The sequence below is a fragment of the Typopeltis vanoorti genome, chromosome 22, assembly GCF_054136105.1.
Source record: "Typopeltis vanoorti isolate ZY-2024b chromosome 22, IOZ_Tvanoo_1.0, whole genome shotgun sequence".
Taxonomy (NCBI): Eukaryota; Metazoa; Arthropoda; class Arachnida; order Uropygi; family Thelyphonidae; genus Typopeltis; species Typopeltis vanoorti.
The window spans coordinates 63440146-63458075 of NC_143570.1; the positions used below are offsets into that span (position 1 = coordinate 63440146).

General features: G+C 37.2%; 1 protein-coding gene across 4 annotated transcripts in view; it reads left to right on the forward strand.

The window, feature by feature from the left end:
- Positions 1-17930, forward strand: part of LOC150094462 (hemocytin-like) — a 2636009-nt gene that overhangs the window by 972960 nt on the left and 1645119 nt on the right. For all 4 annotated transcript variants that reach the window (XM_090412206.1, XM_090412207.1, XM_090412208.1 and 1 more), the window contains one exon: positions 12423-12580. In XM_090412206.1, coding sequence (XP_090268332.1) covers positions 12423-12580 — 158 coding nt within the window. The remainder of the gene's footprint in view (positions 1-12422; positions 12581-17930) is intronic.

Sequence of the window (17930 nt, forward strand, 5' to 3'; positions counted from 1 at the left end):
TCTCTGGATTTTTTTGGGGGAGGGGTAGCCATTGGCTGAGAAAGTGTTGAAGATGTGATTTAGTTCAGCAGTTAGGGCCTTGTCATTTGAAAAGATTAGTTTAGCCCTGTTGTATAGTATCTTCACAACTCCATATTGTTGGAGTTGTGAAACCTGGGAGTTTGTGTGGCCTAATCAAAGCCTTATACAATGGAACAAGAATCTCCCTTGCCGGTGTCAACTCCCTGACCCATTCCTTCAAAATCATCAAGACCCACAGCCTTATTTACATCTAGTTTGCTCAACTCCCCATACCTGTCTTGCTCACTTACAGTCAGTCTCTCTTCCCCATCATTAACTGCTCAATCTCTCCATGAAGTCACATTCACAAGATTGAAAGACCTTTATGTTCATTAAGTATCTCCACCACACGTTCTGCAACAGCTGTGTTTATACCATTTTCTCCAATCAGTGTCATCCTTCCATAATCATTCTTTCTTTTGCTGGCTACATATCGAAAGAACTCCATAGGATTATTTTTGGCTTCATTAGCTAACTGCTGTTCATACCTCAGTTTAGCTACGGTCACCATGCAAGTCACCAGCCTTGCCTGGTCTTTGTAGTGCTCATGGAATTAGTTATTTCCACTTCTTTTGTGCTGCCTCCATAATGCCCTTTTTCCACTGTATCACATGCTTAATCTTTTTATTTATCCATTTCACACCTACCTTATTTAACCTTCTCACCCTTTGAATACATTTAGGCATTGCATGTACTAGATAGTTTTTGAAAATCCCCCAAACTGCATTGATCTCTTTTCCATCTAACTCCTCATTCCATGCTACACCTGCAAGCTGTATCCTGAGCTCTTCATAATCACTCCCCCCCCTTCCCTTGTAGTTCCACATATACCCTTTTCTTACAGAGGTTCTCACACTGCTGGCAACCACCCAGGTATTCACCTCATGGTCAGTCTTACGAATTGGTGAGTGATTTGACACTTCATTTATAATTGCATCCTCTGATGAGATGACCAAATCCAAGCCCCTCGATCCTCGTGTGCCCTCTGTTTCATACTGCCTAAGGTAATTGTCCCTCAGAAACTCAAGAAACTCATTTTCTTTACTTCCAGTTGCTATCTCATCATTCCAGTCTATATTACCATAATTAAAATCGCTCATAATGATCACTCTTTCCTTATTTGCTTGGCCAATTTGATTATACATTTCATAGTTACTACTATCTGCATTTCCTGGTCTATAACAACATCCAACCAAGTATTTCATTCCATTCACCTCTATCTCACACCATACTGCCTCAAAACCACTGGTACTATTTCCCTCTTCCATCTCTACTTTGTATAGCCATAACTCTTTCTCTATTATCAATAGCACTATCCTCACTTTTTAATCCTCACGAAACACATCATGCCCCTCCATCTCTATTCTTGTCAGGATGTTGTGATCATCTAACCATATCTCACTTATTCCAACAATTTTTGGATGAACAGACTCAATTAGTGCAACCATTTCATCTGCGTTGTTTCTTACTCTTCTAGCATTTCACAACTGCTCATTCCTGCATCTATAGCTAGTTCCACAGATACCACCCATTTGATGTGATCTCTCTGTGCTCGACTGGGGACATTTCTCTTTCTGCTTATTCATTTTAGAACCCTCTTCAATTCCAATGGTTTCCTCTTGATCCCAGGTCATTCCATTCCTTTCCTGTCTACACATGCTCTCACATCCTCTTTGAGCATCCACCTTTCTCTCGCTGTGTACCTCTGTCCACCCCTGAGACTCCCTGTTTCCCTGTTCTTCTTGCACACCCATTCTTTCATTTTCCATACTCATGTCATTCACTTCCTCACTCATAACCACCCCTTCAATCTCTTCTGTCGTACTCTCCTGCTCTTCCATATCACTTCCCACTTGCTCTGATTCATTCTCTGTACCCATTATTACTTCTCTACCTTCTGCCAGCACACCATAACCACTCAAATGCTGACCATCGCTCCAATACAGTTAACTTCCTCCTTCAAACTCATTCCACACATTAACAAATTGTACTCCTCTCTCCTCACACATTTCAGCCAACATATGATTCATAATCCTTGCTCTCCTCCTTATCTCACTACATAAACCAATTATTGTTAAATAACTATCTCTTTATTTTTATTCTAACTTCTATTATTCATTCATTCCATAATTTATAATATTTTAACTGTTTTGAAAGGGAATTATTAATCCAAATCACAATACCTACCTATGCTCTTTGGTGTCTGTCAACTCCACTATATATTACATTAAAATTTTTACTTCTCATGGTTCCTTTTCATTTCTTTTTTTTTCAGTGATTACTGCTATTTGAAAATTTGTTTCATTTAATATTTGGTCTGCTATGCTGATATGCATTATATTTTGTCATTTCCATTTCCATTTTACCTTTTCCATTCCAGGGTCATTTTCCATAGATTCATTTCTATTACCTTTCTCTGTTGGCTTAAAGTAGATTAATGTTCTCCATGTCAGGTAACTAGCCTGGCGATGGATAGTGCAGTGGTTGCCTGCTACCTTAAGGCTTCTGAACTAGCCTTCCAAATTTTAACCCACATGAGGAATAGGGTATATTGAAGGGGGAAAGAGTAGATTATGCTGGAATAGAGTAGAATTATAGTAGAATAGAGTAGAGTGGATTATAGAGGGGACATAGATATAGGCCAGAAATGGAAAGACCCCATAGGCCACGAGTAATCTAATAGCACAAGGTCATAAAATAAGAAGAGTTGGCTGATAAGGCCTTACGGGAAAGATTAAAGTGAGTGGATCATCCTCAAATTAGAGGAAGAAGAGGATAATCCAGCTGGGGAACCATGGGAGTGCCACTTCCCTTACAATCAAGTTGATTTTCCTATATGGTCCTGTTGGTCCACGAGTCCTTATTCAATATGTTCTGACCACCCACCATATCTGATGGGCCAATCCGCCACCCAGAGGACGCACTCTCTAGAGGGTACAGGGTCCCGAAAGAGTTAGCTAATTAAGCTATAAAAAAAAACCTAGGGAGTTTTCTTAATATGTAGCCAGTAAAAAAAGAAGAAGGAGAAAAAAAAACACTTATGGTAGAAAAGGACTACTTCTGCAGAGGATTGAATTGAGATATTTAATAAGCAGTTCAGAAAGGTCTTTCACCTTTGTGACATTATGAAGAGTTTGTGAGCAGTAGATGATGGAGAAGAGAGACTGACTGTGAAAGGATGAGAACAATGGCACTATCTTTAATGGAAAGCACACATTTTTAAAGGGAGATCATGTTTTAGTAATTTGTTTATTTATTACAATACGGTGACAGCTGTATTGGAAGAGAGAGAGATGGATACATAGTGGTATTGTTAGATTTTGCAAAGACTTTTGATAGATTACAGAATGATAATTTGATAGTTAAACAAGAGTGGGTTGCGCTAGTTATTAGACTAATGCACTGGATTGGAAACTGGCTATCTGATAGATGTCAGAAAGTTATGTATGGGAAAGCAATATCCTGGAAGAGGAAAGTCACTAGTGGTGTGTATAAGAGTTCTGCTTTTGGGCAATTGCTGCTTAACTTGTGTGTTAATGATATTGGGAAAGATATGAATGGAGATATTAAGTTGTTTGTAGATGATGCAAAATTGGGACGAACTATGAAGAGGAGAGCAGATGTTGTGGCTTTATAAGAAGAATTGAATAGACTGAGTGAATGGGTATGGGGTGGGGAATAAAAGTTCAATGTTGTGAAATGTAAGGTTTTAAAATTTGGAAAGCAAAGATGGAATGTAGAATTTATGCTTAGTGGGGACATATTACCAAAATAGTGAGTACAACACAACGAATTCTAGCAATGTTGCTAAGTATACTAACATGTAGAAATAAGGAGATTCTTGTTGCATTGTATAAGGCCTTGATTAGGCAACATATTGATTACTGTGCACAGATTTGGTCACCTGATTTTCAAAAGGATGATGAGATATTGGAAAGGATCCATAGTAGATTGACTAGTTTAATTTCCTGTCTCTAGAATGTTGGTATGAAGAATGATTAAGATGATGCAAATTGCAGAGTCTAGTGGATTGGAGGAAGAAGGGTAGATAGAGACATATAAGTAGGTAAGGGGTTGTTATAAGATTAATGCTGAAGTGATTTTTCATAAAACGGTGGGAGATGGGAGAAAGAACAAGAGGTCATCCCTGGAAATTGTATAAGGTGGGTGTGAGCAAGGGAGTGAGAAGAATGTTTTTTGCATGGAGTGTTGTGAATGGTTGTAATGCATTGCCTGAAAATGTGGTGTCTGCAGAGAATTTGAATGTATTTAAGGCATGGTATGATTAGCTGTGTGTATGACAAAGGGACCTCTTGTGATGAGTCATTGACTCCATGGGGGTCTTGGGATAATAATAATAATAAATGTTCCACCCATAACAGAAATTAAAGCTGCTATCAATGAAAGGAAATGCAATAAGTGTCCTTGACCAGATGAAATGCCTGCAGAGCTTTCCAAATATGGATTGGGCAACTTATTACCATTATTACTTAAACTGTACAATAGAATCCTTTTGAATAGAATCCTTTAGAAATAGAATTATTTCTAATTTCAGCCATCTAATAATGGCTGAAATTAGAAATAATTCTTCACAGAAAAAATACATAAAATCAGATATAAACAACTACAGGCCTATAAGTTTACTATCACACAACTTAAAATTTTTACAAGAATAATCGTGAGAAGAATTTGTAACCATCTGGACTCTGAACAACCATATGAACAAGCAAGTTTCAGGAAAAAAAATTTCTATAATAGACTGTCTACACACTGTTAGTCAAATAGTAGAAAATTATTTAGAATACAATAAACCTTTATATATGGCATTCATTGACTATAGCAAAGCAGTTGACTCCATAGAACATTACCTTCTTTTCTGTGATTTTAAAGAGATGGGAATCAAGAAAAAATATACCCATCTACTTCAAACCATTTATGAAATTTGTGAGGCATCTATCAGGTTTGAGGGGAGTGGCAACTTCTTTAGTATGAAAAGAGGCATCAAACAAGGTTATCCCTTGCTCCCTAACTTTTTACAGCAGTTCTTGAAGACATTTTCAGGGATCTGGATTGGGATGATTATAGTATTAATATTCAGGGGAAGATATTAAACAATCTACATTTTGCAGATGACATTGTTCTGTTTGCTGAAGATGGCTCTTAACTTAATCTGATGACCAATGAATTAAGTATAAAAAGCAAGGAAATTGGTCTAACAATAAAGTATAATAAAACAAAAATATTGACAAACCATGAACATATTCCCATTGATGTAGAAAATACTGTAATAAAGTATGTAGAGAACTAGAGATACTTAGGTTAAATGATCTCCATTTCCATGTGTTGAGGCTTAATTCTGAGGACATCATGTTGAAGGTTTAATGGAATGTTTAAATTTTTACAGTACTAGGAAGGGATTAAAACTGATTTTTATCCAGGTAGATATTAAATATCAGCAACCATCCATTTAGAAGAACACAAATCATACATTTGTAATCATGACTATGGTCAATCTGGCCTTGCAGACCATGTTTTGGATACAATTCATAGGATTTCCTGTAAAAAAACCACCATGCTCCACCATAGTAAATTCAAAAAAGAAAGACTATTTTTATAATCTGTGGTGGCACTCAGAAATCAACCAGATTTAAATAAATACGGTTGCATAAAACTTCTCATAATTTGGGAAAAATCAATTATCAGAGATCCCCCTTTACATCCTAAAGATGTAAAGGGGGATCTCTGAACCCTTTTACATCCTAAAGATGCCTCAGTGACTGAGGCGAAATACTGGAAGCATTAAAATCAGTTTTAATCCCTTCTTAATGCTGTAAATATTCTATTAAACCTCCAACTTGATCTCCATTTCATATTGCTTTGACCTTGAAATCCAGTGCAGAATCGAAAGTGCTTGGAAGCGCTACTGGGGAATGAAGCATTGAATGAAAAGGGACCTCCACATTTATCTAGAAAGAAAATTATTAGATATGATTGTCCTACTAACTTTGACTTATGGTTTCAAACTTGGGCATTAACCACTACATAGACCAGACAAAAAAGTCCAAGTAAACTCCTCTCCATTGCCAAAAGCAATGGAGAGGAGTTTACTCAAAGTATCCAAATTAGATAGATAAGGAACAAGGACTTAAGAGACCTAACAAAAATAAAAGATGTCATTTGGAAAGCTAGGAAAACAAAATGGGACTGGGCAGGCCACTTGGCAAGATATTAAGATGATAGATGGTCAAAGAAAGCAACAGAAGGTTGCCGAAAGAAGGAATCAGATAACCTGAAAGACAGAAAAAAAGGTGGCGGAATGACATTGAAAAACATCTTGGTGTCACATGGACAATAGTCGCCCAGGATAGGAGAGAGTGGAAGAGGTAGAGGAGGCATTTGCCCTGCAGTGGGATATTTAGGCTAACAACAACAACAACAACAATCCAGCGATGCATATCTTCCCCACCAGCCCTGGTAATACCTGCCTATAGCAGCAGCCAATTTTATATTTTGTCTTATTGGCATCAATCTCACATCAAATTGCTTTAAAAGGACTACATTCTGTCGACTGACTTCTACTCCTGTTAACTTCAATTCATTTGCTATTATTAGCGGTATTCCATCATTCATTCATGGATTTGCTAAAGAGAGGTCGTGTTTTAGTAATCTACTTACTTATTACAATAAAGTGACTGCTTCCTTGGACAGAGGAGAAGGATACACAGTAATATACTTGGATTTCGCAAAAGCTTTTGATAGAGTGCCTCATGATAAGTTGACAGTCAAACTAGAGCAGATGGGGTTGGATATTAGATTAGTGCATTGGATTGGAGACTGGCTATCTGATAGGTATCAACAAGTTGTGTATGGGGGTGCAATATCCAGGAAAAGGAAAGTCACTAGTGGAGTGCCTCAGGGATCTGTTTTAGGGCCATTACTATTTAACTTGTATATTAATGATATTGGCGAAGATTTGGATGGAGATATTCAGTTGTTTGCAGATGATGCAAAGTTGGGAAGAACCATAAAGAGTAGTGAAGATGTTGTGGCCTTGCAAGAAGACTTGAATAAATTGAGTGATTGGGCAAGCAAATGGGGGTGTGAGTTCAATGTTGCAAAATGTAAGGTTTTAAAATTTGGAAAACAAAGATGGGATGCAGAATTTATGCTTGGTAAGAATATATTGTTGGAAGTAGAGGAAATAAGAGATCTGGGAGTGATAGTGGATAAGGATCTAAAATTTAGGGGTCACATCGCCAAAATTGTGAAGATAACACAAAGACTTCTGGGAATGATGAGGAGGACACTGACGTGTAGAAGTAGGGAGATTCTTGTTCCATTGTATAAGGCTTTGATTAGGCCACACATGGACTATTGTGCCCAGATTTGGTCACCTGGTTTTCAGAAGGATGAGGAGATGTTGGAAAGGGTCCAAAGGCGACTGACTAAGGTAGTTTCTGACCTCTGGAATGTCGAGTATGAGGAAAGATTGAAAAGATGTAATTTGCAGAGACTAGTGGAGAGAAGGAAGAGGGGAGATATGATAGAGACCTACAAGTTGGTAAGGGGTTGCTATAGGATCAATGGTGGAGAAGTTCTACAGCGAATAGTGGGAGATCAGGGGAGAACCAGAGGTCATCCCTGGAAACTGTATAAAGAGGGTGTGAGTAGGGGAGTGAGAGGCAGGTTTTTTTCGTGCAGAGTTGTGAATGATTGGAATGCCTTGCCTGAGAGTGTGGTGTCTGCAAGGAGTTTGAATGTGTTTAAGACCCGGTATGATGAGATGTGTGTGAGATAAAAGGACCTCCTAGATGAGTCTTTGACTCCATGAGGTCTTGTTTAATAATAATAATAATAATAAAAATTCTGGCTATTCTATCCTTTCTGGAAATGCTTCTTCTTCACTATGTGCTATTCCCGCTTCCTATGCAGAGTCTGCATGTTACTTAGATGTGACTTCTTGTTAATACCACTCCCAACTGACCTGTCGCCTAGTCTGCCGCTGGGGGGGGGGTATATTTTTTACTGTAGAAGCATATGTTCACGGGGCCAGTTTGTCTGCTTGCGGGATGAAAAACGCCAGATAAACTGGCAGAAAAAATCCTACTGCCGTACCCAAGACTGGCTATACCTGAGGAGGATCCTCAAATTCCTCACGTCTTTGATGGGAATCGAACCTGGGACACTTCTTCCCCAGACATATGGTTGTGAAGCGCAAAGCCACTAGGCTAACTGCGCTGACCCTTTCTGGAAATGCTGAACCCATCAAACTCTTTTCATGTAATATCAACTGTTGTTAGCCAAGTCTCTTAAATGGAGAAATTGTTACATGCTTGGGAAGTCATGTTTCCAAATAATAAAATTATCATCTGCATATCTCCACTGTACTGTTGATTTTACACTAATTTCTCTCAGAAAGTCTTTTCAAACTTTTCCAAAAAAATGGTAAGCTGAAGGAGGAGAGAAGGAGCTGCCCATCACAGGTCCAAATTTTTAGCTTGTAAAACTTTTCATTCCACTGGAAAAAAAAAAAATCAAGTTTTTAGGTAAATTAGTGACAACTGCTGGCAAAAAGATCTTGAGAAATTGCAACATATCAGCTATATGAGCATTATAAAGAACGATACTACTTCAAGATTTGCAAGGATGTCTATAGATGATATGTGCAAGTTTTCTGGACAAAATTAGATGAGTTTTTAATGTAAGATTCGAATGACCTTATGTGCTATCCTTGTAGATTAGCTGGTTGTTTACATAAAGAGTAAGTTGGGGAGTTTAAAGTATCTAAGATGATCTGAAATGGATACCAGGTTTGGGTATTTTTAGCTATTTGTAAAATCATGGAGGAATAAGATTCAATAACTCGAGCTTTCTTAATAATTCTAGATGCCAGTTTAGGACATTTTCAACTAAATTGTTTTTTTTTTTCATGAGTTGTTCATGTAATGTCATGATTAAGAATAGAGTAGGTGGACAAGTCAGAGAACAGTTTGTAATTTTTTCATTGCTATTTTCTGTATTTAGAATTATTGTTGCATTCCCTTTAGCAGCTTCTAAGATACTGTTCCTGTTCTAAGCGATAGCAAAGTTATCCATTTTGAGATGGAAATATTAGATCTTGGAGTTGATGGAGAAAGCAAGAGTGCAATAGTTTCTAGTCTGATAATATTGATAGGTGGGAGTATATGAATTCCTTTTTGCACATCTGCACATATGCTTTTGTGAAAGTGCAATTTTAATGAAACATTAAAATAAGTTGAGTTTGATGCCCACTTTAAGATTATCCTAACAACATTACACTAAATTATTGCTAATTTGTCATTCAATGTGAAAGTTCATATTTCTCATTAAGATCTGTGCATTTAGTGACTGAACATCTTTATCAAATTGACTTATTTTCAGAACAGTTCTGCTACTTAATTATTTGTAATATTATGTAATATGTTTTCTTGGTTAAGATAATTTGTATTTAACTGTTCATTGTGAATATCTTTTTTGATAATCTTGGAGATGAGGAGGTTGTGGAGAGGGTTCAGAGGAGAGTGACTAGGTTGGGGAGCGATGTAAAAAATGCTCCTTACATTGATAGATTGAGAGCTTGTGGATTGCAGAGGTTAGTTGATAGGCAGAGAAGAGGGGATATGATAGAAACATTTAAATTACTAAAAGGTTTTTGTAAGATTGATGCAGGGGAAATGTTTCAGCTGTGTGATAGTGATGGAAGAACAAGAGGTCATCCTTGGAAATTAAAGAAAAGTGTGGTTAACAAGGGTGTGAGAACGAGTTTTTTTTTGCCTAGAGGGTGGTGAATGAGTGAAATTCATTGCCTGACTCAGTTGTGAGTTCTTTCTGTAAATGAATTCAAGAAGAGATATGATAGATATTGTTTTGCTAGTTTGGGTCTCCCGTGAAGAGTCTACTGACTCCATGAAGATACCCGTAATAATAATAATAATGATTTTTATTGTTTTGCTAGTTTGGGTCTCCCCCAATGAGTCTACTGACTCCATGAGATACCCGTAATAATAATAATAATAATTTTTATGAAAATTTGTCCTGTTCTGTTCACACATATTGTCGTTTGGGTTTGGAGGAAATAGGGAATAGGAAAATATCCATTGGCCATGTAACCCAAGTATCCATGATGATATCTATGGAGTTGCTCATTTTGTGCACTATTGCATAAACACATTGCAGAAATTGAGTGAATTCAGTCTTCCAAGTTTGAAGAAGAAATAGAAGGGAGAAGATATTATTGAAACATTGTACTTCCATATTAAGACTTCTGTAGTTCTAGTTATTCATGCTGAAAATTTCTGGAGTAAGCTATGTGGACACAAGAATGAAATAACTAAATTTAATAACCAAATTGAGTATCTACAACCTGATATTTCACCAGCTCAAGTAAGCAATATCAATGGCATTTTTAAAAATAGACATTCAGCAAAGTCTGTAATTACAACGGCTTCCAGAACAATGACATAGAAGGCGACAGTGATGCTCTCTGTGATGATGTTTCATGGTTATTGCTGATGGGTGGATAGGTGGTGTGCCAAAATCTATGTAGAATTGCACCATCACATTTGTTACACTTCAATGGGTTTGTAGCATGAGTTGCTACAAAAATTGCACGAGTAGTTTTGCTTTTTATACCTGATGAAATGATCTTCATTTAAGGCATGGTCCAGACCACTGTTTTTTTTTTTTTGTCTACACTAAATGTATATTTTTGTTCTTTTCTTCTGGTAATGGTGATCCATCCTGTTTGTCCAAAATACTGGATCCCACATTGACAGGAGATACTGTAGACATCTAGGAAGGAGAGGGGGATCCTGGTGGTCCTTAAGTTGTCTGAGAAAGTTGGAGACTTTTTCCAGTTTGTGAACTGTTCTCAAGACCGAAGTATGACTGAAGTTAATAGATTATGTCTTTGCAATTTAGCCAAATGGCTAACAAGCTCTTTCCAACTTTTTACAGTTCCTCAACAATATCCACCCCTGAATCATTTTTATTTTTGAAAGTGAGAAAGAAGGAGCTCTAACCTTCTTAGATACCTTACTTACAAGTCACTGGATTTATCCCTTAGTTGTTGAGTCTATTGGAAGTCCACACATGCAGAAAAGTGCTTACATGCCACTTCCCATCACTATCTTGCACAAAAGATGGGAATATTCAGAACTTTAGCCACTGAAGCAGAAAAAAAATTTGTCTTCAGGATAGGCAATACATCTGGAATAAGAGTCACTAATTGCACTTTTTGAGCACAATGGTTACAACACAAAAATCCTCACTAAACTTCTAAAAAAGAAACCCTGCCCTTCACAACCCGATTATATCTACAACATATTTTTATCATATATCGAAGGTAGTACAACAGATATACTGGGCTCACTCCTGAAACAACACAAAATCAAAACAGCATACAAACTTCTGGACAAATTCTCCAACTTCCTCAGACTAATTAATAGACCACCAGGATTCTCTCTCATTCCTAGTTATCTACAGTATCTTCTGTCAGTGTGGGATCCAATAGTTTGGACAAACTGTGTGATGGATTGCCATTGCCAGATGAAAGGAACATAAAAATATATTCAGTATGAACAAAAAAAAAAAAGAACTTTCCCAAGCGCACCACCTGTCTGACCACTAGCAATAACTATGAAACATCACCACAGAGAGCACCACTGTTACCTTCCATGCACATTACTGTCCTTGTTCTGGAAGTAATTGTAATTCCAGATTGAGTGTGTATCTTAAAAATGCCTTTGATAATGCTAGCTTGATTTGGTGAAATATCAAGTTGTAAATACTTAATTTGGTACTAAATTTAGTTATTTCATTCCTTGTGTCTCTGGATAGTTTATTCCAGATATTTTGAACATGAAGTATTGAAATATACAAGTTAGGAAGGCAATCTTACAGTATAGTCAGAAGATAATCTTATGGCTGGTGGATGTGGATTTGTGATCATTCCTGGAAGATGGTCAATTACATGATTAGGAAGAATATGTTTTTTTAGGTTCTTTCCATAGCATGACATAACATGGCATGGCATGTGATTGGTGCTAAGAATGGACTTCTTTTAAATATTGTGAATACATCTTTGGTGAGTGTGCTGTTAAAGGGGAAGTGTGATAATTAGTTAGGTATGAATGAGTGAAAGGGTCTGCCATGTATGTCTTTGAATTGACTCCCTGAACCCTGCATGTACTAATAATATTAGTATTATTGCCATATTATCACACACACACACACACACGCACGCACGCACGCGCGCACGCACGCGCACATAATTTATCTAAAATCCATTGAAAGTTTATTAGTAGTTTTACGCACAATAGAAACTCAAATTTTGATTTCAGCTTGTGAATATCCTCGAGGAATGGAAAATAAAATAATTAAAAATTCTCAGATTACTACTTCTACTTCTTATTCACCTGATTCAGTAGGAGATATGGCACGGTTGAATGGTCCTAGTGGTTGGAGTGCTGGACAGATAGAAAGTGAGCAGTGGATTCAGGTGAGTTGTAAACTTCTTAATTTGCTAAAGTATATTTGCTATGGTTTGTTATATTTCAATGTGACTGAAATAGATATGCTTTAATTAGCTATTAAATATATTTTCTTTTTCTAGGAAAATAATATGTGGGCTTCCATTATTAAATTATTATTACATTTACATGACAGCAGAAGTCCAGAACTCTCCACAGGAAGCCAGCTCATGCTACATAACATTGACTCAGTCTCTCCAAAGATTGTTGGTTCATAAGCCTGGACCATAACTCAAGTAGAAATAGACTGATGAGCTCTGAAATGATATTCGTGTGCAAAACAGCTGGATACAATAGACTAGACTTCAAAGTGATATCTTAAAGGAACTTGAGGTGATATCTGTTTTAGACTGCATTGATCTTTATAGAGTGAGATGGAGAAAACATACAGAAAGAATGAGTGAAGGAAGAATCCCCAGAAAGATACAAGATATCAACCATGAGGGAGAAGTAATAGAGAACGGCTGTTGAAAAGGTTGGAAGTGAATATTACAGGCCACTAGGCCTATTATTGGAAAGGAAGTAGAATAAGAAGATTATATAGGTATCTTCATGGAGTCAGAATACTCATTGGGGGAGATCCATTATTCACACAATACCTATCAATTACTGATGAAGTACTAAAAACTAACTCTGGCAACTCGTTACACCTATTCACCAACCTTCAAGAAATCTAGTCCTAACACCCTTGCTAGCCCATACTCCTGCACAACTTCCATCAGTGAGTGACATATTGTGCTGTTTCTTCTTACTGATAAAAAGTCTTCAGTGTAAATCCTATAAAACTCCTTTAATAACTTAAATGCTTCGATAATTTCTCCTCTTTTTTATCAGCTAATTTTTTTAAGCCCACAGACGATCAGTAATTTAACTATTTGGTTTGGTTTTATTACCTCCCTATCATCAGCATTTTTTAAAGTCATCCTTCCATAGTTATTCTTCCTTTTACTTGCCACATAGAGAAAGAACTCCTTATGGTTTCTTTTGGCCTCATTAGCTAGTTTTCTCTTATAATTAGCTTTGTCCCTTTCTTACAGCACTGGTCATGCTTCTTGCCTTTGCCTTTACTGTTCATGGGCATGCTAATCGCCTTTTTCTTTATAATCCTTCCACAACTTTTTTTTTTTTGTCTGCAACTTCTATTAATGAAACTTCTCTTTAAAGGTACCTGTGCAATAACTATAAAACAACAAAATTGCATGATTACCACAGTAATAAACCTTAAAGAAAATACAAATATTTCAAATATGAAAAAATAACACTGATGATTTACTGTTATTTATGGTACAATATGTTTGTACTTTTATTAAAGTTTATTACTGTGGCTATCATGTAATTTTGTTATATTTTAAAGTGAACTGAGATCAACTGAGAAGGATGTTCTAACAGGGATGGAAATCGAAGAGACACTGTGATTCCCCACCTCTCAATGTGGGGAATCACAGTGGAAATAACACTAATGGCTTTGAGAGTATATGGTGTGAGATGTTTATAAGACAAGATACTTCATGAGATGTTGCTATTGATCACTATAGTTGAATTATTATTATTATTATTATTATTATTATTACCCAAATCTCATGGAGTCAAACTTTGCATGGAGGGTGGTTGAACCATGAAGTGCATTGCCGGATGAAGTGGTGAGAGCGAGAACGGTCAATGAGTTTAAGGAGTGGTATGATAGACTTTGTGTTTCTTAGGGGGACACCTCCCCTCGATGAGTCTTGACAGACTTTATGTTCTTAGGAAGGACCTCCCACGATGAGTCTTTTGACTCCATGAAGGCCTGAATAATAATAATAATAATAATAATAAATAATTCATCTAGGAGGTCCTTTTATCAAACACACAGCTCATCATACCATACTTTAAACACACTCAAATTCTCTGCAGACACCACACTCTCAGGCAAGGCATTCCAATCATTCACAACTCTGCACAAAAAAGACCTATTTCTCACTCTCCTACTTCAGCCTATTCATACAGTTTCCAGGAATGACCTCTGGTTCTCCCCTGATCTCCCACTATTTTCTGAAGAACCTCTCCAGCATTGATCCTATAACAACCCCTTAATAACTTGTAGGTCTATCATATCTCCCCTCTTCCTCCTGTCCACCAGACTCTGCAAGTTCCATCTTCTCAATCTTTCCTCATACTCGACATCCCAGAGGTTAGAAACTAACTTAGTCAGTCACCTCTGGACTCTATCAAGCATCTCTTCATTCTTCTGAAAACCAGGTGACCAAATCTGGACACAATAGTCCATGTGTGGCCTAATCAAAGCCTTATACAATGGAACAAGAATCTCCCTACTTCTACAAGTCAGTGTCCTCTGCATCATTTCCAGAAGCCTTTGTATTGTCTTGACAATTAATTAGTTATGTGCACCCTAAATTTCAGATCCATATCCACTATCACCCCCAGAACTCTTATTTCCTCCACCTCCGATATCCTCACCAAGCATAAATTCTGCATCCCATTTTTTTTTTCCAAATTTTAAAACATTACATTTTGCAACATTGAACTGATATCCCCATTCCCATCCTCAATCACTCAATTTCTTCAAAGGCCACAGGAGGCCACATTCTCTACTCTTCATGGGTCATCCCAACTTTGCATCATCTGCAAACAACTGAATAAATCCATCCAAATCTTCACCAATATCATTAATATACAAGTTAAACAGCAATGGTCCTAAAACAGACCCTTGAGGCACATCACTAGTAGCTTTCCTTTTCCCGGATATCACCCCCCCACCCATTTATTGCAGCAATAAAGCACGTGTTCCTGTTTTTGGTTCATCTTTTTCTGATTTGTGAAAAAAATGTTCATTACTGTTGTGAACGGCAACCAGTTCATTTGCTCTCTGTGTCTAGTGAATTACTGAGTGAAATGTAAATTGTAAATTTATAGTGAAACAAATTTAAAAAGAAAAATACATTTTTAGGAGGTAAGTGTATCTAATTCTATAATCTACTTGTGAAAAAAAAATTAAATAATTAAATAAAAATTTATTGGTGTAGTTATTTGTCTCCAAGCTTTGCCCCCCCCCCCCCCCGGTAAATTTTTTGTGGACACCCATGGCCTTCAGATACACAAGTTGATCTGATTCCTGGAACATCGATTCAAATGACTCTGTTGAGTCAATTTCATCAAATAATTTATTAGAATATGATACTGGTTCTTACGTTGGAGTTTCTGCTTTAAAGTTGGTGTTTCAAGGACTATGATTTCATAAAAGATTTTTCTGGAAAGAGAAAGATTAGATTTGCTTAGTTCGAGGAATACTCACCATGGTTGTATTATTCAAAACTACAAAAAGGTTTCGTTTGCAAATATTGTGTTTTGTTTGTAGCAAAAGTATATTGCGGCTGTCAAGGTGCATTTATAAAAATTCTATTTATAAAATATAAAGATTTTAACCAACCTGCCAGAAATCACGTCATCTCAATTGTATAAAGAAGCTGCTATTGATGCATAGAATTTTATAAAAATCCACAAACATCAGAAGATTTAATTTGTCAAATTGATAAATCAATATAGAGTTCAAAAAAAAACTATAGAGTTCAAGAGAATTAAATTAGGTTATATTTTATTAGTCATTGTATTTTGTGCTACATTTGCCATTATGGGGGAAAAGGAGTGATTCTGGAAATTTACATGATTTATTTCAATTTCGGATTGAAGCGGAAGACTTAATTTTAAAATATCATTTGATGAAAGCTTCTTCAGTTCTTACAGAAGTGTAAGAACTGAACATCAAGTATTGTATCTGCTGCAAATAAATCTATTGGATTTTCAATGTTAGCTGACGACGCTGCAGATATTGCTGGGTTAGAGCAGCTTTCACTTGGCATTAGGTTTGTTGACAAAAATAAAAATATAAGGGAAGAATGTAGAAAGTTTTTTTGCTGTGGGTGTAATTATGTTAAAGATACCAGGAAGTTTTATATACTTGTCTTTTTCCCAAGTAAGCAAAATAAAGTTTTACATGTGAAATATATTCACATCTAACCTACTTCTATATAGTGGCTAATGACTTTGCTAAAAATCAGAAAAGGGGATGTGCTTTGACTAAAGCACCCCCCCCCCTTTCTGATGTGTCTAATGTAATGCATAATGGGAAGAGCCATTACCCAGACTGGTTTCGACCTTTATTAGCCTCTATATACAAGTAGGTTAGACTTGAATATTATTATTATTATTATTATTATTATTATTCAGGCCTCCAAGGAGTCAAAAGACTCATCGAGGGAGGTCCTTTCTAAGACATAAAGTCTGTCAAGACTCATCGAGGGGAGGTCCCCCCCCCTGAGAAACACAAAGTTTATCATACCACTCCTTAAACCCACTGACCGTTCTCGCTCCCACCACTCCATCGGGCAATGCATTCCACGGCTCAACCACCCTCCACACAAAGAAACCACTCCTTACCCTCTTGCTCACAGTTTCCTTTTGTAACTTCCAGGGATGGCCTCTTGTCATCACTCCTTCCCGCTGATCAACCAAGCGAAAGAACTCCCCAGTGTCAACCCTGTAACCACCTCTCAACAGTTTAAAAGTCTCAATCATATCACCTCTCCTTCTTCTATCCACCAAACTCTGCAGTCCACATTCTCTCAGCCGATCCTCATAACTATCCTTGTACAGTCCTGAAACCATCTTTGTCATCCGTCTTTGTATCCTTTCCACAGTTAATTTATCCCCTTCAAATCCTGGGGACCAAATCTGAGAACAACAGTCCAAGTGTGGTCTGATCAGAGACTTATACAACGGAATGATAACCCTCTTATCTCTGCAGGTCAGTGTCCTTCTCATAATAGCAGCAATCCTCTGTGTTACCTTCACCACCTTTGCAATATGTCCCCTAAACTTCAGGTTTCTATCAATCATCAACCCCAGATCTCTTGTCTCCCCTACTTCCTCCAGTATAATTCCTCCCATAGAGTATGCAGCATCCCATCGATGTTTCCCAAACCTCAAGACCTTACATTTTGCTGCATTAAACTGACACCCCCATTCATTTGCCCATCTATCTAGCTTATTTAAATCCTCTTGCAGGGCTACCACATCTGCACTATTACTAATAATCCTTCCAAGCTTCGCATCATCTGCAAACAACTGAATATCCCCCTGCAATCCACTGGCTATGTCATTGATATAAAGGTTAAACAATATAGGTCCTAGTACTGAGCCCTGTGGGACCCCACTTGTAACCCTCTGCCTCCTGGAAACTGCTCCACCATACACAACTCTCTGATACCTATCAGACAGCCAATCCTGAATCCAGTTGACCAATCTGACATCCAGACCCATGTG